The following is a 25,820-nucleotide window of genomic DNA, read 5'->3' on the forward strand; positions in this document are numbered from 1 at the left end:
TTTGGCATGCATTTAACATGGTAAGATTGATATTTACCATCTTTTTCACTCTCAATTTATACCTGTGCATTATCTATGACTGTGTGTTGTACACAGCATTTTGTAGGAAATAAGTCTCCAGTCCAACAAGATTTAGTTGATTTTCTGTGCTTATACCCATCTTATCTACGGAATGAGTCTCCTTCCTTATATAATGTCTTCTGTTTCACCTGCAAAGTACTGTTATTATTGTGTCTTTTAACCTACAAAGATCATGATAATTTTACATGAAGTTAAACAGCTTAGTCTAGTTTTGTCAAGCCCTCCTTGGCAATGGCTCAATATACTGATGACTGGTTTCTATACATCCATCTGTCCATCAATCCAGTCCTTAGATTAACTGCAGTGTTAAAGTTTTTGTAGGGTCAGTTTTTGACATAAAGTTGACCACATTCATATTACGTGGTATGTAGATACATCTTGATGTGTACAACACCAGTCTGTCAAAAGCTCAGAAATCGGCTCAAGTTGCTTGCCATGTCCAGCTTCTTATAATCTCAAGACTTCCCAATCAATACAGATAAAACTTAGAGAAAGATTTGACTGAAGATTTTCATCCAGAAGTAGTATGTATCTTATAGATCATCCTCATCTGATTCACTTTTTCCAGTATTTTCAGTTTGACCACAGTTATGTTATATCATATGTGGATACATCTTGATGTGTACAATACCAGTTTATATCACCCTCATTTGATTTTTTTTCTTTCAAGAATTATATTATTTATGCAAATAACATGTTACTCATTTTGGCTTGAAGGGTTTTCAGTAGATAATGCCATAAACATGGATGAATTGATAGAGGTTATCAATTCCTCCATGTGTATGGCATAATATCCATTATCTGTTACCAAATTTAGTTTGAAATTACTAATAATAGTAACAAACTTTATGGTCTAATGAAAATGAGAAACAAAATATAGATTCACTGATCTTTTATGTGAAAGGAACCAACTCAGATTTAGTTAAGAGAGTAATTATCTATCTAGTAATACTTGAAACAATAGTAGAAAATTCTTCTAAAAGAAAATCACAACAATTTCTCAATTTTTTATAATGTTTGTATAATTTCTGTATTAACGAAGTAACATAAAAAGTATAGATGATTTAGAAAAATATGATTATTTGTGGCAGTTTGCTACAGTGGTGAAAGAGACCATTAATAGCTATTCAGCCTTCCAGGCCATCAGTATTCGGATTACAGACTTTGATCTATTTTAGCTATCAGACTGAGCAGTTGTCCTTCCCTGAGAACCCCACCCATTGAAGTTGTTAGTCGTGGATTTGAACCAATCAAGGCTTATCTGAAGAAACTTGCTGGTGGATTTACAGAATGCCGTCGTACAAAACTGATGGTTGTAGGTCTTGGAGGAGCAGGTAAAACAAGGTACACTATTACTGAAGATATCATTGCTAACAACTTTATTCTTTTTCGTATTCTCTCTTTTATTTTTCTTATTTTCTATTTTGTATTCTTGAAGTATTTTTCCAATATAATTAGTGTAGGGTCCCACTGAGCTAATTTTTTTTTTCTTAGATTGGGGATGGTCGTGTTTATTGAATATTTCCTCTTACAGTTAAGAGTTGCTATAATTTTTGAACAAGTACAAATTTGATTTTCGTGTGTAATGGATTGTATTTCAATGTATCTGATTTGTAACTGTATGGTGATTGTTATTTCCCAGTGCAAAGATTAACCAGCAATGGTTGGGTGAAAAGATTATTATGATGTGTTAATTTAATTAACTGTCTACCCAAAATGTTCAGTATGAAGATTTTGTAAATTATCCTGGCAATTATGTATGAAATATTTCTCATTGAACTTAATGAGATTGTTCACTTGACATAGCTGCTAATGACTTTTGACTGCCTGAGATTGTTTTTTAAGCTGCTACTAACTGGTGATAACCTAAGTGAGATTGCTCCCTAAACTGCTAATAACAGATGATAGCTTATTGGAGCCTAAGCCAGTAATAACAGTTGAAAGCTTGATGAGATTGTTCCTAAAGTTGCTAATAACAGGTGATAGCCTAAATGATATTCTTCCCTGAGCTAGTAATAACAGATGATAACCTAATGAGATTCTTCTCTAAGTTGCCAATAACAGATGAAGGCTTACGCGAGATTTTCCTTTACCTGCTAATAAAAGGTGATAGCCTAATAAAGATTTTTCCCATATCTACTAATAACAAGTGATAGCCTAACAGAGATTGATCCATTAGCTACTAATAACAAGTGATAGCCTAACAGAGATGGTTCCATTAGCTACTAATAACAAGTGATAGCCTAACAGAGATGGTTCCGTTAGAAACTAATGACAAGTGATAGCCTAACAGAGATGGTTCCGTTAGCTACTAATAACAAGTGATAGCCTAACAGAGATTGATCCATTAGCTACTAATAACAAGTGATTGCCTAACAGAGATGGTTCCATTAGCTACTAATAACAAGTGATAGCCTAACAGAGATGGTTCCGTTAGCTACTAATAACAAGTGATAGCCTAACAGAGATGGTTCCGTTAGCTACTAATAACAAGTGATAGCCTAACAGAGATTGTCCCTGATAACAAGTGATAACCTAACAGAGATTGTTCCCTTAGGTACTAATAATAAGTTATTGCCTGACAAAGATGGTTCTGTAAACAACCAATAATAGGTGATAATCTGAGAATGTTTCCTAAGGTACTAATAACAGGTGATAGTCTAATTGAGATTGTTCCCTAAGGTACAAATAGCAGCTGATAACCTAATTGAGATTGTTCCCTAAGCAGGTTTTATTGTATTGCAATTCAGTTTGCTGATGGCCTTGACAAGTATGGACAAAAAGACAAGTGGGACTGAGAAAGAGAATCCCACTGATGGCATAGACATCAAATCTTGGACAGTAAAGAATTCAGAGAATGTTGATGTTACATTCAGCACCTGGGACTTTGCAGGGCAGGCAGTCTACTACAACACCCACCAGGTAATACAGTTCAAAGTAACAGCTGTGTTTTTTGTGGCCACAGTTTCAAATACAGGTTAATATTTAATTATTTTAACATAAATGTCTTTGGTTGCTTGTGACAGACTTAAGGCTCAAGATTTTTTACCACCATTTCACCAGTGCAGTTGACAATAAATTTAATGCTTTATACTTTGTGCAACAATTCTGTTTATATCATAATGAAAGTACATAGGGTTATTAGTTTGAGATAGCTCGACCTGTAATCCATATGCTCTGATAGTGTCTTCTGATTGCAGTAAGTAATCACATTGTAATTATAATTACAGTAGAACCTGTCTTGAAAGACCACCCCTTCTGCCAAAAAATAATGGTCTCTCAAGACAGGAGGTCTCTCATAACAGGTTGTAACACTATATAATCAATAAATCTGTGCATGGAGATTCTGGTCTCTCAAAACAGGTGGTCTCTCATAGCAGTGGTCTCTCAAGACAGGTTTTACTGTACCTCTATATGCATTGGAGTTTTGTGGATCAGAATTACATTGTATTAATTTGCCTTTGTCTGTGGAAAATATTTTCTACACATTTTATTTTTTTATGTCTCAAGAAGTATAGCTTGAAATAAATTTGCACGACTAGAAGTATAGGTACACAACTATTAATATTAAAATGGATTATTTGTCCTATCCAAAAATCTTTGAAATGGCACAGAAGTTTTGAGGGAACAAAATTATAAAAATAAAGATAACGTAATAAAATAAACAACAGTAAACATTCCATAAAAATCAGTTATAATTTATCACGATATTAATTTTTTTAAAAACTTCATGGGAGATAACTTTAGTTATCTCATCATTACTCATGAGTTTTAATGATGTCATAAGAGAGGTAAAATATTTTGTAAATAATCTTAATGTTTCATAATACATGATTAAAATGTTTTATGATTAAAGGTAATTTTGAAAAAGACTGTTCTACACATTTAGATAATTATATGGATAAATTGAGCAGCACTGAAAATTGAAATTTAATTGATTGAAATAAAATTTCTTTCCTTCTCAGCAGTCTATTGGACAAACCTTATTCATCTGTCACTAGACACATTTAAAGTGTTTGTCAGTTAAGAATATATTGAATTTGAAGATCTTGTTCTTTAATTTCCCCAGAAACCTTTACCTTTATTTCATTAATTAAGGTAAACCTTCCATTTTTATCAGTAATATAAATAGTATTTACTTCTCATTTACAGAGGTACTTATCTGAAGATGAATGTTATTTTAATGTATTTTAATTAAAATAATGAAACAGACAGAAGATTTTTAAGTGCTGAAAATTTAAATTATTTTAAATTACTAATCATCATATGTGATGCTATCGCAATAAAGAAATTTTAATAATTTTGGTTGTGAGTTATCTTCCCTGATATTACCTTTAAATGCTAATAAGTCTACAACTGCCTAACAGATTGTGATCAAATTTTCACTGTTGTTTACACGATCTCTTTTTTGTTATCAGTTTCTAAACTTCATTGTCACTTAAACTCCTTTTTCTCTTTGCTGACCCTGCATGTAATCTATTTAAACCTATCATCAGCAGAATAGGTTATTTCACCTACTGAATGTTGTGACCATTGTAACACTTTTCTAGTAAAGAGTAATGACTGAAGAAGTGCAGCAGCCATATTTCAATCACATATCACACACATTAGTTGCTGAATTCAACTGAAACTTTGAAAAAGTTTTACATAGATTTCTTCTTGTCTTGTCTGTGTGATATGAAAGCAGTGCCATAGTAATACCATCTACTTGTGAGACATTACTTTCAGGAGAACACTTTTATCCGCTATAGAAAGGACACTGCCTTGTTGAAGTACAATATATGACTGGATGTAAGAGATAAGTGTTGATTGACTAGGTGACTTTCATAAGCTGCTTCCATCTGTCTTTGATTTATCTTCATTGAGATGATTTTTGTTGTTATGTTTTTTTTCTCCAGTTTTTCCTGTCCAAGAGAGCCGTGTACCTCTTGTTGTGGAGCATGCGCCAAGGATTTGAACATGCAGGATTGGACTTCTGGCTCAGCTCTATTAGTTGCCATGCTCCAAACACACCAATATTTGTTGTTGGAACACAGGCTGATTTGGTAAGAGGACCGAAATATATTCATTGCATTAAATTTATATTTTATTGTTGGAACACAAGCAGATTTGATACAGTGCTTTTCATTTCACTTTGGAATTCTCCTTCCCTAATGAAGGCTCTTTACATCCCCACTTAGGAAACACAAGCAAATTAAGACAATGGATTTTTACACAAAGCTAAATCAATTACTAACCCTGTTTGAGGTAGCCTTGCATAGACCAGTACCAGTCAACTGCCATTAGTGCCAAAAAGTGTTGAGTATATTAGGGTGACAGATTTTAACTAGATGTATGTACACCCTTCTGAAAATTTAAGACAGCTTTAACCTTAAAGTATTGTATTTAAGAGAGAAGGAGAGAGAAAGAACAAAGCCTAATGGGTCTTGCATCATTTCTCACCACAGTCCATCTTTCTTATTAACTACACTTATAAATTGTATTGACAATGCCAACTAATGTTATATTAATTTCATTGTTACATACATACTCATCTGTAATGAGATAGCCATACCCATAAACCTACTGTCATAGTTTTAACAGCAACTTATAAAATTATGGTATAACTTACTAAAAATGAAGACACCTGTGTGAAAGTACTTTGTTTTGAATGGATTGTCATCATTACTGAGGCCACATGTACAATCAAACAATGTGCGTGGTTTAAGTTCAAGTTGTATTTCTGCAGTAATGATAACACCAGTGCAACCTTGCTACTAAATGCATGCATGTCCTTTACCATTCAACTCAGAAATCCATGCAGTTTATTTTTGATATTTCATATATTGTTTCTTTTCCTCACCATCTTAATCTGCACAGAGTATTTGATTTAATACTATTATTTGGACCGAAATGTGTAGGACCTCATTTTGTAAGTAAATACTTTGTTAATGTTTACTATTATATAATAACTTTGCTATCTCAATCTCCATAAAATAATTTATTAAAAAAACAGAACACTTGGAAGATAGGTCACATGAATAATAGGGCCTTTATCCTTAATAGTGTTTCAGCATTTAGCAATTAGTGCTAACACATTTAACCCTACGAAAAAAAACATTTCTAACATATCTCGATCTAATAGTTTGTCAGTTATTTGCCTCTGTCTCTCTTGTTCTGAGTGGAAGCACTTATACAATATTGTATAGTGTTTATTTGTAGACAAAGAATGGAATAGAAAAGATTACAGTTTCATCATGGTGAATAGGAAAATATTTTGTGTTGTTAAATGTTATCATATTTACTTGGGTAACTCATTTTAGACAAAATTATTGATTGAACTCATCATTATTGATTCATTTCACTTTAGGATTAAATGATCATGGTTGGTTATTTATCAATGTGTAATTTTTACCTGATCACTTACAAAGTAAATAAAGTCTGAAGGACTTCATGTTAACTTTGTGAGTGATTAGGTAAATTTACACAGGACTTCATGTTATCTTTGTGAGTGATTAGGTCAAATTTACGCATCAATAAATACCCAACCATAATCATTTAATCCTTATAATTCCAATTTCGTCCTTTCTTTGGTCAAATCAGCATATTCCATCAACGATGCATTCCAGTTTAAGTAGTGCATAGTTTCCTTTCACATTGCCCAGTAATACATAACCTGTACAGAATCACAATAACATATTGACTACTGTCACAGTTACGTTTATTCAGAAACTTCATACTTTACATATTAGGCAATGGCTACTGGTGGTTTCAACACATTTAGTTTATTTACAACATTCTTGTTCAATTTTTGTCAGTCCCATCTGCTGTGTCAGATGACCATGACCTTACATTATAACGGCTGATACGGAATGAACAAGTGTACTAGATTAAATTTCCAATCTAACCTTAAATCATTATGGACTTTGTCAATGAACAGCATGGAAATATGAACAAGATGATGCTATCCCTAACTAAGATAAAGGTAACAAATACATTGTATATAGGAATAACATTTTATATCATTCTCAACAGCATTAATACTGAACAACATCCGTTCAGTGATCTAATGTAAAATAAAATGTGACAACTGTCACAGTTACATTTATTTGCAATTTCATGCTTTACATCTTAGGCAATGGCAAAGTTTCGCTATATTGAACATTTTTGTTACAACACAGTTCAACCTTGCCTAGGAAAGAAGAACAGAAAATTGCACACTGGCCTAGTGTATATGACGTATTTTGTCAAGTTATGTACACTTTAAATTTTCTGAAAAAAAATACTTTACCAAATTTAGAATCATAAATATCTACTCAATAAGTATGTGAACTCATTTGTTTTGAAGAGGACAAGAAATTCCATTATTGTTGCTGTAAAATAAAACAGTCACTGTCCGATGTAATTGGCACCAGTTTCAACAATTATTCTGGGTAGTTTTTCTCCAAACATTGTGGGTATGGCTGGATGTGACAACTCTAAAGTCAGGTTGGTTTGTTTCTTGAATGAGTAGTGCTAACCAGTGGTGCTCTCAATGCTGTTGCAAAATATTACCCATAATCCTTATAGGAAATGATGCTAATTATAAATTACTTTGCTGTTGATGATAGCATCATCTGTTTTTATTTTTGCATTGATCATTAGTGGAACAATAATGTGATCACATTTTGATTAGGTCAGTAATTATTATTCCTAACTGGTTTAAGTACCTTACCAACTTGAACAAACTGCAGCATACATTTAGATAAAGTATCAAATTATGTCAAGGCAGATCAACTTAGAATTTGATGTCAAATCTTTTAGATTCCTAAAGCAGAGTTGCCAGAGAAGGAGTACAGAGAGCGCTATCCCCAGATTGTCGGCTTCCATTATGTCAGCTCTGTAGCTGGAATTGTAAGTAACTCATAGGGTATTGCATATAGTTAACATGCATTTTAAAGAATGTCGTATTAACATGTATATAATGTTTACTCAAGTGCTAACTGCTTTAGATCAATGTTACATTTTACTGATCTTGTGAACCATAAGTAAGCAAGCCAAACAACATAAATTAAAACTTGCCGTGGAAAACAGTATTTTTCCCATGATAAGAACAGATGTCCAACCTTAAATTTAAGTATGAGATGGGCTTATTTTCAGAGAAATACAAAGTTTTCACCTTTAAGGTGAAATGTATCTATGATTCTGCTACAACAAGCAAAGTCTCTTTATATTTTATACTCAAACATGCTAAAGTTTCTAATAGATTGAAGTAATAGATATCTTATGGTAATGTCAGCTGTTTACTGTTATGCTGTACATCTCTTGTGTACATGTACTCAGAAAATATAAATAGTAACTTAATTGGCTTTCTAATTCAGGGTAGGAAAGAACTAACTTCGAAAAAAACTTGAAAACAAGTTGTAACATGGAAGATGAAATTCTTTGGTGATAATGTTTATGTATATTAGAAAGAACGGTGTTCTTGATTGAAACAATATAATTGATAATTTACTCCAGTGACTATCACAGTTCGTAATAAATGGAGCAACGTAAAGCAAATCTTTACCAAATATTTGCCAAAAAGTCTCTCAAAATGGGCATTGGGTAGAGGGGGCTTATCATTGGATAAATACTGACTAATGTGTTGTCATGTCTTGTTGTAGTTTGCACTATTGACAAATAGGCACAAGTTATAGAAGGTCAGTGATTGTATGTGAAAATCTTCATCAGACAAGATGGTAAATCATTGTAAAACTGATAAATACTTGTAGAACACCTGAGCCAGTAAAATAAAATGATGCTTCCCATGCTAAATCTCACCTGTGTAAGAATCAATCTACAGGAGAGACTTTTATATATGTGCTCAAGGTTTTTCCTTAATTTTGTTAATTATTATTGTGGTGTTCAATAATTCATGCTTTAGCAAATAAATTTTATAAAAACAACAAAAATAATTTTTAAAAGGTATAGCCTTAATTGCCTTTGTTGAGCTACAGTTTAATAAGAAAATATGTATTTTTCCATGCAATAATATTAAATTATTAAATTTTTAATAAATTAAAATTGTTTCCCAATTGCTATATAAAATGGAATATGCCTCAAACATGTTTTATGCTTGACATATTTATGGCCCAAAAAAGGTAAAAGCCTGTCAACTTATTAAACTTATAGATTTAACCCACAGAAACGTCAGTGAGAACCAGAAACGTGGTAAAATTTCATGTCCATAAATAAATAACCAGAAATGTGGTAAAATTTCAGGTCCATAAATAAATAACCAGAAACATGGTAAAATTTCAGGTCCATAAATAAATAACTAAATATTTATGCCAGATTTCCAAATGTTTTGGTCATCATGATTAACTTGTATCAACTTACAATGTATTAGTTTCCAAAATTCTTACAGCATAGACAGATGCAAGGTTGACAGTATAACTTAAGTTTAATTTGGTTGGTTAATTGGTTTTAGGGGATTAAGGAGCTACAAGAAAAATTGATTGATACTACCCTACAGCTAGGCTACATGGGGGAAAAAATTCCGCAGGTTTGGCTCAACCTGGAGAAAAAGATCATTGCGTAAGTAATCAACAAAAGGTAAACTTTCATATGTTTTAATTACCTTTACAGGTAACAAGAGGTATCATGAATCAGAGTAAATATATTAAAATAATTTGTTGCCCTTTTATATTGTTGTTAATTTTGTCCTTGTTTTTCTGATTCAGATTCATATAAACAAATCTATAAAGTAAAGAGAAACTTTATTTTGAGGGGAGTTCTGTCACATTTCACCTGGCTGTAAGGATAAATTAGCTTATTACATGACCCTAGAGAATTTGTGCATCAATTATCATGCATAAGTCAACAGCTGCAGTCCATACTTCTCAAAACAGCTGAACCAATTTGGGCAAAGTTTGACACATTGCTTCCTGGTATGAAGAGGTTTCAGATTTATACTAATAACATGAATCTGACATCATATTTGGCACCCATTACTACAAATTGCAAAAGCTCTAAATGACTTCTCATAAACTATGAAACAGAATTTGGTCTTGTTTGACAGAAAGCTTTCTGTTTGGAAAATCTTTCAAGCTCACACAAATTATGACAATCTGTTTTCAGATTGGGCCACCATTACTAAAAGTCATTGTTATAAAACAGAAAAGCCTTTAAATTTTAATTTTAATTTTAAAGAACTTCTTCTCCAAAACCATTCACCAGAATTTGACTAAACTTGACAGAAAGTGCTCTTGCAAAATGATCTTTTAGGTTTTTGCAAATGGATGTTGCACTTCCAACAAATACCACCATTACCAAAACATGAAAAACCCTCCCCTCAAATTACTTCTCTAAAACCAATGAATAGAATTTCACCAAACCTAACAGAAAGCATTCTGGCATCAAGACCCTTACCTCTTGTACATCTTATCCAATCTGCAATCAAATATGGCCACTGTTGCTAAAAATAGAACAATCTTTTTTATGATTTCTCAAAAACTGCAACAATATTTGACTTTTTTTACAGAGTATCCTGGCATAGAGAGCTTTCAGGTTTGTACAAATGATACTGTTCCACTATTAAATATGACTGCTATTTTTTGTTTGATGATATGAAGTTGAATGAAGGGATTTTTTAAATTTTTGAAGCGGTATTCAAATGAAATTTGTCTGTGGCAACCATTCATTGACCAATTTTTATTTTAATTCCAATTTTGAATATAATCTTTGGCATTCTTCTTATGCTTACTGCATGTTTATTATCATCCCTTTGTTACAGAGAAAGAGCAAATAACAGCATTTTGAAGTGGGAAGTTGTGAAATCCTATGCTATGGAAGTGGGAATCTATGACGAGAAAGATGTAAGCACTTTTAGAAACCTGTATAGTGATGTAGGCATCTCAAAGCAAAGTACAGAGATCATCTGAAAATAATAATTCTACTCATTTAAAAATGTAACACACTTTCTGATTGGTTGAAGTCAAAAGTTCCTACATAATTAATGATACACACTTTCTGATTGGTTGAAAGTCAGATTCCCAATGTTATAATCAATGATACCATACCTGCCATACTCCCAGATGGGGTAGGGGATTGAGACTCAAAAAAGACTGTTTTGAGGTCTCAAATGTGATCAGTGTGTGTGACCCCCAAAAATATAGAAAATGACTTGAAATCCAATTTTGAATAAAATAAAATATATCTGTTCTCTTTGAAGCATTTAATACACTTGCAAACAAAATATGATCGTTGACTTATGACTGTCAAATATCATCACCACACATATGCGCACACATATTCACATAATCCCAGCTTGTAGAGGGATGCTGCTGTATTCAATTAGTTTGCAATTTTTAAATGTCATTTTTTATCTTGATCAGTTTTGGCTTGAAAACATCCAGATGCCAAAGAGTGTTACAGTGATTTGTACACATTGCAAGAATTAATGTTCCAAACTTTAATTGCTGATGTTTTAAAATGTTGTACTCTATTAGCATGTATACTCCCTTATAAGTCAAGTCCAGTTGCAAACTCTGCACACCTAGATCTACTGTTGCATTATGCATGGCCAATCTAGATCTTTGCAGTTTGCAGTCAAACACAATTTACAAGTAATTATTAATACTGTTGGTGCCTTTACTTTGAAAATAGAATAGGCATCATGATTTGATCCTGTCTGTCTGTCTGTACATCCATTCACCTACAGTAACAAGAAAGAAAAAGTAGCAACATACCATATATACTTACATATATGTGAAGTCAAACTGCACAGGCCTAAATCTGCCATCACATAATGCACAGGCAGATCTGTGTCTATGCAGTTTATTAGCAGTAATGATTAGAACAATCATAATAGACCCTTATCTGCAAGTGCATCATGTGATGGCAGATGATGGTCTTTGGTGTTTGCTGTTGGACATAACTTACAAGTATATAAAGTAGACAAGTAAAATTTTGTCGGCATATATCCATATATAGATAACATGATGCAACTTTCATGCCATTTAAATGCCTTTTGTAATTTCAGTATAAAATTTTTTTTACCTATTGACCAAAGTAAATGAAATATGTTTAGCATAGTGTGTACATATATAAAGATGAACTGATTAGCTTCTGAACAATTTACTATTGTTGTATTTTTTTATGTATTTTGAGATTCTTGTGGTGAAAATCTTGTAAGCCTAATTATTAAAGAACCACCTGACCTGTGCAGATTTGATTTGATTGGCTTAAAAACACATATTTTTGTGTAATAAGTTGATGTAGAGTATGTTGACAGATCTGTTCTTGTTATGCCACTTTTAGCATGAAAGCCAAGACATAGCATTCACTTCTTTAGTGATGATATCAATAGTTTGTAAAGGTTTTGGTTAAAAGTTTTTTCATTTGCTTATATTTTCTAATCCCCTAATAGATTCTCATCGTACTTGCAAAAAAGTCATTAGGAGTCTAAAACATTGATCATGGTAGAAGGTCACAGTCACACATTTTTTATTAAGGTTTTTTCGTTGGATTATATTTCCTAATCCCCATAATAGATTCTCATCGTACTTGCAAAAAAATCATTAGGAGTCTAAAACTTTGATCCTAGTAGAAGGTCACAGTCACAACTTTTTATTAAGGTTTTTTCATTTGCTTATATTTCCTAATCCCCGTATTAGATTCTCATCGTACTTGCAAAAAAATCATTAGGAAATCTAAAACTTTGATCCTGGTAGAAGGTCACCGTCACACATCTTTTATTAAGGTTTTTTCATTTGATTATATTTCCTAAATCCTTTGATGGATTTTATTCATGCTCAAGATGACTCATTATGAAACTCAGACAATTTATTCTGCGGCATGTTCACTGAACCTTATGACCTCAAGGTCAAGACATTTTACAGCAATGATATGCAGGCACTGGCCTTGTTTAAGTTTCCACTCCTTAATTAATATACCAGTTGAAATTGATATAAGATGAAGTTCCAACTATTATGAATGATTTTATATATTATGGAATCCATACACCATATAATCTCAGTTATAAATCTATTCTGACTGCAAACTGCATAGACTGAGATCTGCCAATACATAATGCACAAGCAGATCTGGGTCAGTGCACTATGTTAAGAGCAATCAACATAGACCTGGATCTGCAGGCACATTATATGATAGCAGATGAGGATCTATGTTGTTTGCAGTTGGACATGATTTGTAAGCAGGTACATATGGCAACCTTATCATGAAGAATACCAATTGTTTGTGGAGTAGTAGTCATAAGTGGAGTATGAGTTGGGTCAATATTTAAAGTTCACATGTACTGACTTGTATGGTAAAAAGATTAATGCAAAGAAACGTATATTAGATATTTTTATGACTTCTGTGCCAATTAGATGAATTTTGCTTTTTAGACATTTTAGACAAGCATTTTGGGGGCTGCAGTGCAGGCATGTGTGCTTTACTAAACAAGATCTAGTTAAGTCTTAATATTTATTTCTGTATTTTTTATTGAATTCATGTAGGATTTAATAGAGATTTTAATCACTTAAGTCAACTGATTTAATTATCTTCAAACCACATGATGCACCTTTGTCAAAAAGGTTTTAAAATCACAACTTCTTGAATCAAAACTGTTATTATAACCTTTAACATTACACATTCTTTTAATACAGAAATAAGTAATTTACATAAAGTAAATAAATTACACATAACTTTCAGTGCTTGTACATGTTATTTCTTTGACAGGTAAAAATGGCTGTACATCTTTTGCATGACCTCGGCACTCTCCAGTATTTTGATAATGACTTCCTCCGTGACTATGTCGTCATCAATCCACAGTGGATTGTGGATGTTATGGCCTGTGTAGTCTCAGTTCAGGACTCACCAATACAAGTAACTAAATATAACATATTTTTCACAGTTCAATAATTCTTTTAGCAAATAAGTGTGATTTTTTTAACAGTTCTAGTTGTCAGCTATTTGCAATCCACATTGATTACTAACTGATCAGGTTCTCAACCACCCATTGTTCATGTGGACTACTAAATGATTGGGTTGTCTGTCATCTGCGATCTACATACATGGACTGTAAACTGATCAGGCTGTCAACCACCTGTGATCCATGTGGACCAGTACTTGATCAGGGTATTAGTCATCTGTGATGTATACATGGACTGTAAACTGATCAGGCTGTCAACCACCTGTGATCCATGTGGACCAGTAGGATCAGGTTATTAGTCATCTGTGATGTATGCATGGAGTGCTAACTGATCAGGCCATCAACCACCTGTCATCCATGTGGACCAGTAGGATCAGGTTATTAGTCATCTGTGGTATACATGGAGTGCTAACTGATCAGGCCATCAACCACCTGTGATCCATGTGGACCAGTAGGATCAGGTTATTAGTCATCTGTGATGTATACATGGACTGTAAACTGATCAGGCCATCAACCACCTGTCATCCATGTGGACCAGTAGGATCACGTTATTAGTCATCTGTGGTATACATGGAGTGCTAACTGATCAGGCTATCAACCACCTGTGATCCATGTGGACCAGTAGGATCAGGTTATTAATCATCTGTGATGTATACATGGAATGCTAACTGATCAGGCAACCACCTTGATCCATGTGGACCAGTAGGATCAGGTTATTAATCATCTGTGATGTATACATGGGGTGCTAACTGATCAGGCAACCACCTTGATCCATGTGGACCAGTAGGATCAGGTTATTAATCATCTGTGATCCATGTGGACCAGTAGGATCAGGTTATTAGTCATCTGTGATGTATACATGGAGTGCCAACTGATCAGGCCATCAACCACCTGTGCAACCTTGTGTTATTGCCTCTTTAACAGTTACTCGTCAGAGCTGCTGTAGTCAGTGCTTAGTGTGCCTGACTCAAGACCAAACAGGTGCAGGTTCAAATCCTACAATTTGACCAGCTGGGTCAGTTACTGTGGTGTTTCCTTAGGCAAAGCACTTTACTCCACCTCCCTCAGTACTAAATAACCTGCTTGTGCTGCTGTGCTCCAAACCAATCCAAACCAGCTAATTATCCAAATGCAGGTACTGTGAACAGAGAACACTCAGATACTTTCATAGATTTCACAATGAAATCTGTGCAGATTCTCATTACAATAAGATTACTGATTTTCACCTGATTATTGCCAAGTTTTTACTAAGAACCAAAGCAGTAGCTGAGCATAAGTAAATTTTATTAAGAAACTCTTGAATTTGTTCTGCTGATGGGTGGTACATAGTCAATAGGTCCATTGCTTGAACATATCTAATTTAAAATTCCTTTGAGATGTACATGTTCCCTGTCTACACTAATCCAAGAGATGCATCCATACTGTGAAAAATGCAGTATCAAAAGTCACTTATGATTGATTCATGTTTGTCAACAACTTGATATTGATTGGCTTTAAATATATTTATACTGAACAGGTTTTGTATATCTGCTGATACAGTTGCATGATCTGTTGTGTTTTTTCTATTAAAGCTTGAAATATAGCATGGAAGAAACCTCAGTCCTGCCATAAATTCCATTACTCAGTAACTTATACTGATTTGCATGTTTTGGTTCAAGATTTTGTATGCCCACCATGAGGCAGAGTGTGTTATGTTATAATGTCTATCTGTCATCTGCCAATTCAGCTTCTGAAACAATTAGTTGAGTTTTCCATCATTTTCAGTTAACAAACTTTATGGATGGCTATTACTTTTAAAAAGGAAGAAGCCTATCAATTTCAGGTTAAAAGGTCAGAGGCCAAGATCAGTTTGACTGAAAGAAGAAAAACTATTCTTCTTCAGATATGTTACCTGATCATAATACCTTAGGAGAAATATGACTACCTCACAAAACCAACCCTCCCAGATTAAAACCTTTTAGCTAAGAAGCTTAAAGTTATCTGCCCACATAGGTGGTAGTTAGGTAGAGTGATCTCCCATTGATATTAATACCAAGATTGTAGCCAAATCCCTTGAAATTGTCAGTTACTACTTCTTCTGCTGAGTAGCATGCTGTCTACAGAGTGGCCTCGCAAAATCATACCAGCAGTTTGGAAGTTGTATACCTAGACCAAGTTTCATCTTCAAAGGGAAGTATATTCTATCTTTAAATTTTGAACTTTTCTATTCTTTCTTTCATAGACAACAAAGTTTCTGACGTTTCAGTGTGATCACTTACCTGTCTGCTAGTGCCACTAGGAACTCTCTATGGATGACACCATTTATATCGTCACTTTTATGGATCAATCTAACTGACATAGTACCAGTAGACTTCCGGCATAAAATCTCCAACTTTGTGCCTCATTTTCCTAAAGATGCTTCTTCACTCATCCTCAAGTCTTTGCCTCTACTTAGCAACACTCAGGAAGTAATGGGATCAAACTCGTAATGTGCTGCAAGTGTAGTGAGCCACCATCCTTTACATTCTTCTCCAACTATATTTTGCAGGTAGCACATTTTACATCAGATTCACTGCCTTAATCCAAAACTGACAAAAACTGGCTCTTAAGTCCCCCCATCATCATTCAATCTAACTATAATGCATTGACTGAAGAAGTTTTCAGCCCACTTCCACCTGAGTTCTATCCTCCTTATTCCTCTACAACACCTGCCTGGTCTACAGTTCTGATTTCAGGCTGATTATTGTCAAAGGAAAAATCAATTGCTTCCAAAGTTACTGACATGTTGGACTACTTACATTGTTGGTTACAAGTCCCAAGAGTATATTAACACTTTTTCTCACAGATGCCATCCCTCAAATTGTTCGTGGCAGTTCTTCAAGCCCCAGACACGTTTCCATTTGGATACCAATCAGTTGATTTGTAACATCATGACTGTGGGAGCAATGATGCATCTAGTATCTATGGCAGCCTTTCAATAAGTGGACAACAGCTTACTTTCTCTGACCCTGAATCTCATCTGACATGCATGGGAGCCTGTTTGGTTCACATCACATATCAGACCTGCTCGCTCACTGCATTTTACTGAATGGCAGGTGGAAATACATGCTCTAACAGTTGACCTGAACTACCTGCAGTTTTGACAAGATGGGTTAGAATTACTCATGACAAGCCCTGCTTTCAATGCCAATAACAGGCCCCTATTCATTAGTAATCAGACTTTTGTAGTGAAATCATGTCTACTCTGGATACTTCAGCTCAAGGTCATCTACAGGACCCAGTACAAGCTCTAAACTGGTACTTAAAAAGGACATTGAGAGACAGGATGATATATCAGCACAGGCACTTTTGTCTAGATAAAGTGGGTTATTCAGTCTGTATGTCAGAAAATAAGTCCAGGACAAATGAATTTCCTTCTCATCTCAGATCATGAAGTGATGGCTGTTGCACAAGCATTGCATTTGAGTGAAACTATTCTGTAACTGACATTATCCATGCTGTGGGATGGAGATCTGAGTCTGTTTTCTCCAGATTTTATCTCAAATCTTGCATCCCGAAAGGATTGATCTGTTGGAATCTTTAGCCATGGTGCACCAAGTTACCTTCCTGGGTTATTTAACCATTTCATGACTTCCACTGGATTTGTGGAGGGAAAAATTGTATGTTTTGAATCTGGTCCGTGACTTATGGAGGATTAGGGATGTCTTCTCCATAGTACAGAGATGTAATTCCCTCCACCTCTTACCTATTCTTCAAAGTAATTATGTTTGAGTAACATATTTGAAGAAGAAACCAAATTTTTTCTAATAAAATATGTTTCTTCAATTATACTAAAACAATCGTAATATACATACACCCTCCCAGCCTTCCCTCAGTTACATCCATATTGAAAGTGTGCCTTCTGCTCCAGTAGTAACTGAAGTATTCACTGGATTTGGTCCCAATCCATGTATGGGAGATAACTCTATCTAACTGACATCTAGGTAGGCAGATTACTTTTAGCCTTTTAGCTAATACGTTTTAGCCTGGGATGGCTGGATTTGCATGGTAGTAGTAGTTCTACCAAGGTATTAAGATCAGATAAGTATTATTGAAAAAACATCTTTTACTAGAAAAAATTGGTTTTACTGAGTTACCCTCATTAAAGAAGTATTATTATTACTATTGTTATTTATCATTTAATCTCTTTTTCCCCAGAAAAATAATGGGAGATTGTATCACAAGGATATACCCATTGTCTGGAAAGATTATGAAGCAGATCTCCATCAGTGGCTGCTAAATCTTACAGAAGACTTTGACCTGACCTTTGCAATCCCTACAGAGTCTGTCAATATGGTGCCATGCCTACTGCCTCAAGAAGAGCCCGATAATGTGAGTTGCTTTCTGCTTAACTTGTCTGTCCTTCTGTTTGTCTGTCAGCCTAACATCACAGAATTAAAAAGAATTTGTGTAAATTAAAACTTAGCACTTCATATTAAATTCTGCATATAAATCGTCAATGCTTGAATACTATTACTGATTTTCTGCAGGTGAAACATTGGTTCCATTTTAAATCTGGACAGCCTTCTGGCAATTGATTCCATGATTCTGATTGAAATGTTATAAAAATGCAAATACCGTATATACTTGTTTATAAGTCAAGTCCAACTGCAAACTTCATAGACACAGATCTGATGTGGTATAATGTACTAACTGATCTGGGTATGTGTAGTTTGTAATCAATAAAACAAACAAGATGGACCCTTATATGCCAGTGTATTATGTGCTGACAGGTTTGTGTCTGTGTTGTTTGCAGTTATAAGCAAGTACATATAGTGCTTTGTTATATTTTCAGCTGGACTGGCCTTCAGTCAAAGGTAGAAGTGATGTAAGGGAGACCAAAATGGTCTACAAATTCACTTACCTTCCTTCTGGATTATTCAACAGAGCCCAGGTGAGTTATGTACTTGTGATGAGGGTGTCAACAAAGCCTAATATTGCAAAATCACATGAATTTTTAGATAAAAACTTGGCCCTGTATTATCAAAACTCAGACTTAAGCTCAGGGTCACTAAACTTGTACAGTTTATAACATTATTTTGATTAAAGCTATAGGCACAAGAACATTCAAATTTGTCTTAACTTCCTCTACTAGACTGACAAATTTCCATAATGTAGATACAAAAATAAGTTTCATATCTTGTTTCAAGTTTCTGAATGCTCTACTCTTTAAACATGCCTGGTATCCAGGTAAGGCAGGTTTTTTTCCTAGTATATCCCAGTGTACTCTCATTACTCAAAAAGTTCATATGAAAATAATACATAATTCTAAATTGTATCTGTGGGTGACTACTCCACAGTAAAAGTGCCTTCTCTGGGAATTGCTCCGGTGGCCTAATGGTTAGAGCGTCCACCTCGGATGCGGGAGGTTGTGGGTTCGATCCCAGGCCGAGTCATACCAAAGACTTAAAAAAATGGTACTAACAGATGCCTCACTTGGTGCTCAGCATTAAGAAGTTAGTGTTAGGACTGGTCAGTCTGGTGTCAGGATAATGTGACTGGGTGGGACATCATGCTACATGTCTGCAGCATGATGCCCCAGTGCTAGACATCACTATAAACTGGCACACTGCAGACATCGTAGCGATATGACTGAAAAATTGTTAAAGCTACGTTAAAAATCCAAACCACACACACACATTATGACAGTAGCATTGTTGACCTTGAGACCCTACATTGTTTTAGAAAGGTTATGTTTTCACTTATGTCAATGAGAAATGAGCTTTCAGTGGTCAAGTTCCTTATCATTGGTTTCAGTTCCTTATTATTGGTTTAAATAAAGTTTCCCAAGCTAGCAATCTTGACAGTCTTCTTTCAAAAACTTATTACACAAGCACACTGTCTTCAAACTGTTTTAAATTGCCTACTGTACAGTTTTTTGTAAGCTGGCTGCATGTGGTTTGATAATAATTTCTCAATTGCATATGTGGCTATTGAATAATAATTTGTCAATTACTGGTGTAGCTATTGAATAATAAATTGTGAATTAGCAGTGTAGCAATTGGATAACATTTTGTATGTTATCTCTGTGACAGTTGGATAACAATTTGATCATTAATGATGTATCAATTGGATAATAATTTGTCAGTTAGCCATGTAGATTTCAGACAGTAAATTGTCAATTAGGTAAGTAGCTATTGGATAATTGTCATTTGGCCAGGTAACTAGTGAGTAATAATTTGTCTGTTGGCTTTATACTTTCGGATAATAATTTTTTCAGTTAGCTAGGTACTGGTTTGATAATAATACTTTTTGTAAATCAGTGGTTGAAATAAGGTTATTAACAATCATATATAACTTTATCATTGGAAATGTCATAGAAACACTAATGGAGACATTTCTGAATGTTAACATGAGTCCATTTTTTTCTTTCAAATCTAGTACCCTATTTGGTCATGTAATATGACATATATTTGTGAGCAGTATTCACTTTTAGGTTTTTGTTGTTGTATAATGTACCAGTAGATAAGGGTCTACACATATCATGCAATCTTCAGACACATAACTGACCAGAGATCATTGTTTAGGTGTATCTTGCAATCTTCTGGCACATAAATAACAGTGATCATTGTTCTTCTGGCATATAACTCACAGGTTATCATCATTTAGACATATCTTGCAATCTTCTGGCACATGATAAACAGCAGGTCAGGTCTACACATATAGTCTGCTGGCACATAACTGACAGCCATATGCATATCTTGCTGTCTGCTGGCATTGATGGCCCTATTTTCAAGGTCAAGGTCAAAATCCAGTATTTTCAGTGTTTGATTACCCATTCCTTTCAGCTCTGTAACTTTAAAGCTGTTTGAGATTAAAGGACGAAGATTGGTATACTTTTACATCATCTCAAGGTGACTCATGAATCATATTGGGTATCCTATTATTAGGGTCAAGGTCACAGCTCAGTACTTTATGTTTTCGTCTCACCATTTCCTCTGCTCCATAACTTGAAAGCCATATAAGATTAAAGGATGAAATTTGGTACAATTATATATTGCCTACAAGATCAATGTCATGGCTCAGCATTTTAAATTTTCAATGGCTCTTCCTTTTTGCAGTACACCTTGTATCAGGTATTTTTGGATCCAGAAGCTTTGGAAAAATATTATTAAAGATTTATTCTTATTTCCAAACTCCAAGTAAAATGCACTGATGCTTGTAAGTAAAACTTTTTGTGAGCATTCTGATAGATTTATATCTGGCTATATGCTAAAGCTTCAAGCCAGAAATATGTCATGCTGAGTAATTTGAAAGTATTTATATATCTTATGAAAATGTTGTATATTTTAGGTGCGTCTTTTGAGTTTCACTGAGGGTCAGAAAGTTTGGAAAAGAGGATCCCTGTTGAAGAAAAACCAGCATTTGGCTTTGATCAGGCAGACCAGGTAAACTTGTACAGTAGGTCAGTATTTTGGCTTTGATCAGGCAGACCAGGTAAACTTGTACAATAGATCAGTATTATGGCTTTGATCAGGCAGACCAGGTAAACTTGTACAATAGGTCAGTATTTTGGCTTTGATCAGACAGACCAGGTAAACTTGTACAATAGATCAGTATTATGGCTTTGATCAGGCAGACCATGTAAACTTGTACAACAGATCAGTATTATGGCTTTGATCAGGCAGACCAGGTAAACTTGTACAATAGATCAGTATTATGGCTTTGATCAGGCAGACCAGGTAAACTTGTACAATAGATCAGTATTATGACTTTGATCAGGCAGACCAGGTAAACTTGTACAATAGATCAGTATTATGGCTTTGATCGGGCAGACCAGGTAAATTTGTACAACAGATCAGTATTATGGCTTTGATCAGGCAGACCAGGTAAACTTGTACAATAGATCAGTATTATGGCTTTGATCAGGCAGACCAGGTAAACTTGTACAATAGGTCAGTATTATGGCTTTGATCAGGCAGACCAGGTAAATTTGTACAACAGATCAGTATTATGGCTTTGATCAGGCAGACCAGGTAAACTTGTACAATAGATCAGTATTATGGCTTTGATCAGGCAGACCAGGTAAACTTGTACAATAGGTCAGTATTATGGCTTTGATCAGGCAGACCAGGTAAACTTGTACAATAGATTAGTATTATGCTTAATATGGAGGTTTTCAACCTTGAAATCCAAATACTATGTAATTATCTGCAAATTTACCACAGTATAAATCTTAAAGCAGTTTTATTTTAAGTTCGGTTTTATGCAGAATTAATTACATTGTTTTCCTGCATATTTGATGGTCAGATATTTATTTAAAACCCCATTTTCATTCTTCTTACAAAATTCTTTTGCCTAGCTCACTAGTTATTAGATTTTAAAAAAAGTTGGAGCAAGTAATATCTGCCCCTAGTATATATATGGAAAAGTAAGGTGTCACTAGAACAAAGACCTCGCTAATGATAAAGTTATAGTGTAGAGAATTTGCAACGAATTATGACATCATCAGTGATTTGGTGGAAATTTAAAACATCTAAATGACTAATGGCTTCACCTGCAATAAGTATGATCACTGATAGATACAGAGGAAGAAAAAGAATGTTGATAGTTGTAATCACACTTCAAAAGTAAATTGCAGTTCTTTGATATGCTATATGCTTCTTATCTCTTAGTATAATCTTATGTGATTTAGAATTCATATTTCTACTTTATCAATCAGTAAAGCAAAAGTTCAAATTAAGTTATGTTCAGTGTACATTTCTGTACCCCAAGAAATGGGATAACTTATTGTTATGTACATTTGATTTAATTATATCAGATTTAATTGTTTGTAAGTTTTAAAATCTTTTTTTTTGTTTTAAATTTCATTATATGTCAAAATAATGTAGTTCTGTTTGTTAGGAACTTAATACTTTTTTAGAAAATAGTTTGACCTTGACTGTTCATTTTAGTAAACACCAGGTGTTCACCTAGATCCTGACCTTGATTCAAAATTAATAGCAACCATGTAAATAAATTCTGTTTTTGTTTTAAAATGATTGGTTATTGTCAAGATCATGATGGCATTATATATGTAAACATGACCATGTGACCTTTATCGGGGATGTAAAATTCAAGTTTTAAACCATTGTATTAGAGAAGTAAACACAGTTGGGATTTTTCTTTAACTGGAAAATGTTGTGTCATTTGGAGTTATTTCAAATTACTTCGAGTCAAAAGGATTAATTCTTTTTTCCTGGAAAATACGTTGCTCATAATAAATTCCTGAAGAAAGACAGCTCTTATAAAAAATTTATTCAGATTTCCAAAACTGGAGGGGTATTTCTTGTTTCTACAAGGAACTGTAGACTTCAACACTACAGGTTACAGCATATGTCATCGTCTTCCATCCTGGATTCTTCGTAGAGACTTGAGCTTCAAATCATTAGAACATTTTGTTACTAGGACCTCTAAAATTTTATTCATGGATTATTATTGGATTATTTTTGGACTTGATTCTTAAAACTGTAAGTTCATATTTTTTTCATTTTTACAGAATTTTTTCCAGGGAAATAAATTCTTATATTTTTTTAAAGCTTGTTGTTTTCACTGTTTCCTGTGTTACTGTTTATTCGAGCCTAAACACTTAACATAAGATTATTTATTAATATTCTTCTTTCTCTCACATTCTTGCACGTTTTCCCATGGTAATTTTCACTTTAGAAGTATGTGATAACCTTTTAGCTTGTAACATACTAGGAAGAAATTTTGAGTGAGTAGTACTCACAGAGTTCCTTATAATACTTCCATGTTACTTCCATGTTGGAGATAGTATAATTGGTAGATCTGTATTTTTTGTGCTGATATTCATTTAGAACAAAATATTTATATAAGCACTTTATTCTCTCTTCATTCACAAGTGACTACATGCAGCACAAACTAATGTTGTTTTTATTCAAAATGTCTGTTAAGTCAATACACTTCTACAGTAATGGATGCTAGATCATTCTGGAATGTTGTCACACTTAACAGCAAACCAAGCTGAAATCAGTTGAGCTGAGGGCAGAGGGGAATACAGTTGGGAATTTTAGACAATGTGACATTTTTTTTGTTTTAGCAATAGAGTTCAAGTAATTAATGGGAAATTATTTTTTCATACAGATTTTTTTACCTGTAAATAAATACAATGTGTACAAATATGTATCAATAATAACAATAACAGTAGATAATTTTGTTTAGGTTAATGGAATCTTATTTGATAAATTTTTTTTATATAATAATTAATTAATTGTTCGATAATTATTTTTGTTTCAAACTGCATTTTGTTTGTGTTGTTGTTTATTTTGTGTGTACTGGATTAATGTCATTTTAGATGTGTTAATATGCCCATCAAAGATGCTTCATATTTCAGAAATACCCTGATTTTATTTATAAATGGATACACTGTTTTGTAATTCTAGTGACTGTGAGCTGGTAGTCCTTGCCCAAGGGCCACGACCAGAGAACATCCTTTTCATGATTTACGAGGTTTTTGAAAGCATAATCGAGGAATCTTTCAAGGGAGTATCCTATGACTTCCTTGTGCCCTGCCCAGACTGTGTCACAAAAGAGGTAATTTTTTTGTGTCTGTCTCTCTCACATATATCCTTGAATGAAATGGTGTACCTGGTGAAGAAGGAAATTAATGGCTTCATGTAATTATGATGTTCTGATAGATGCAACTTTTTCTTCATGAATTACTTTCTAACATCAAATTGCTTCAACTTATAGAAATCCTTGAAAATATGAAGGACTTTTTCGAAGCTGTAATGCTTGATGGTAGGAGTGCAGTATAGCTCAGTAAAAATGAGTTCATATTTTCCCATGCAAATGTAGTAGCCTTCTTTTATTTACTCATTTTGCATTTCTACCTTGGGCTGAAAAATAAAAAGACCACACTACAAGAAACAAACTATTTTAATTTCTGCTACATTGCAATATAAATGCACAACCATAATTAAACAAATAACAGTATTCATACATATATTTTTGCCCAGCAGCATTTGAACTGATTGTATCGTGAACTCACTCATTTGTTTTAAAAAATAAATCTCATTTTGGTCAGCTTAAAATTGAAATTTATAGTCATATTGTGAAAACAAATTATCCAGTTGTTCTGGAATGGAGAGATTTTGTTTTTCTGTCAATCCAACTAAATTCATCTTTTCTAGTTGAGATAGGCTTGAGTTATTAGCTGGGTCAGTTCCATGTGATGTACATGTGACTGCAGGGACTGGATTTGATGCAAGTTTCACATACATTTCTGTCATTGATAATTTGGGAACCTAAGGTGGAAAAAATAATATAAATTCTTTTTTAAATGAAATTCTGAAGAAGATGCAGGAATAAATAATGTTTGCATGGGAATATCAAATTCATTTCATTTTTGGAGTGCTGTAAGTTCTGTGTTGGAATATGATTTCTGTTGGAAACAGTCAGAATTGATGTGGATGGATTATTGGAACCCATGTCATTTTGATTAGCAAAAATAAATAAGAAAGTACATTTTGAGGAAATTCAAGATGCAGAATGAAAAGTACATTTATTGGCATTGTTTTTTTCCCAGCCGTAAGTTAGATGACATATTTTATATGCCTTATCATTAGTACGCTCTTTGTTGGAAGGATACCAACTACATGACCTGTATAACTTGTACTATAAATCTAATCATCTTCTAAATTGAAAGTAAAACTGGGAAAACTGTAATGAGTGAAAAAAGGTTTCTTTTTCATCTTGACTTATTGGTTCTGAGGCTCTTGCTTTTCTACTAAACCCTTCTCCTTCAGTTGCATTTATTTTTTAAATAAAGTGCTGAACAGACTTCTAACATGGGATGTCTCTGGGAGCAGTGGGATAGCTCTGGGCTTTTACATGCCTTTCTTTT

General features: G+C 33.9%; 1 protein-coding gene across 1 annotated transcript in view; it reads left to right on the top strand.

The window, feature by feature from the left end:
- LOC149797030 (uncharacterized) overlaps positions 1-25,820 on the top strand; it is a 316,734-nt gene that overhangs the window by 231,978 nt on the left and 58,936 nt on the right. Inside the window, exons 57-67 of the mRNA XM_089960698.1 lie at positions 1,260-1,425; positions 2,832-3,003; positions 4,980-5,126; positions 7,864-7,953; positions 9,512-9,618; positions 10,817-10,898; positions 13,765-13,911; positions 18,134-18,307; positions 18,771-18,869; positions 21,269-21,363; positions 24,358-24,508. Of these exons, the coding sequence (XP_089816824.1) occupies positions 1,260-1,425; positions 2,832-3,003; positions 4,980-5,126; positions 7,864-7,953; positions 9,512-9,618; positions 10,817-10,898; positions 13,765-13,911; positions 18,134-18,307; positions 18,771-18,869; positions 21,269-21,363; positions 24,358-24,508 (1,430 nt within the window). The remainder of the gene's footprint in view (positions 1-1,259; positions 1,426-2,831; positions 3,004-4,979; positions 5,127-7,863; positions 7,954-9,511; positions 9,619-10,816; positions 10,899-13,764; positions 13,912-18,133; positions 18,308-18,770; positions 18,870-21,268; positions 21,364-24,357; positions 24,509-25,820) is intronic.

This window comes from Sinohyriopsis cumingii, chromosome 6, assembly GCF_028554795.1.
Source record: "Sinohyriopsis cumingii isolate HCF-2022 chromosome 6, ASM2855479v2, whole genome shotgun sequence".
Lineage (NCBI taxonomy): Eukaryota > Metazoa > Mollusca > Bivalvia > Unionida > Unionidae > Sinohyriopsis > Sinohyriopsis cumingii.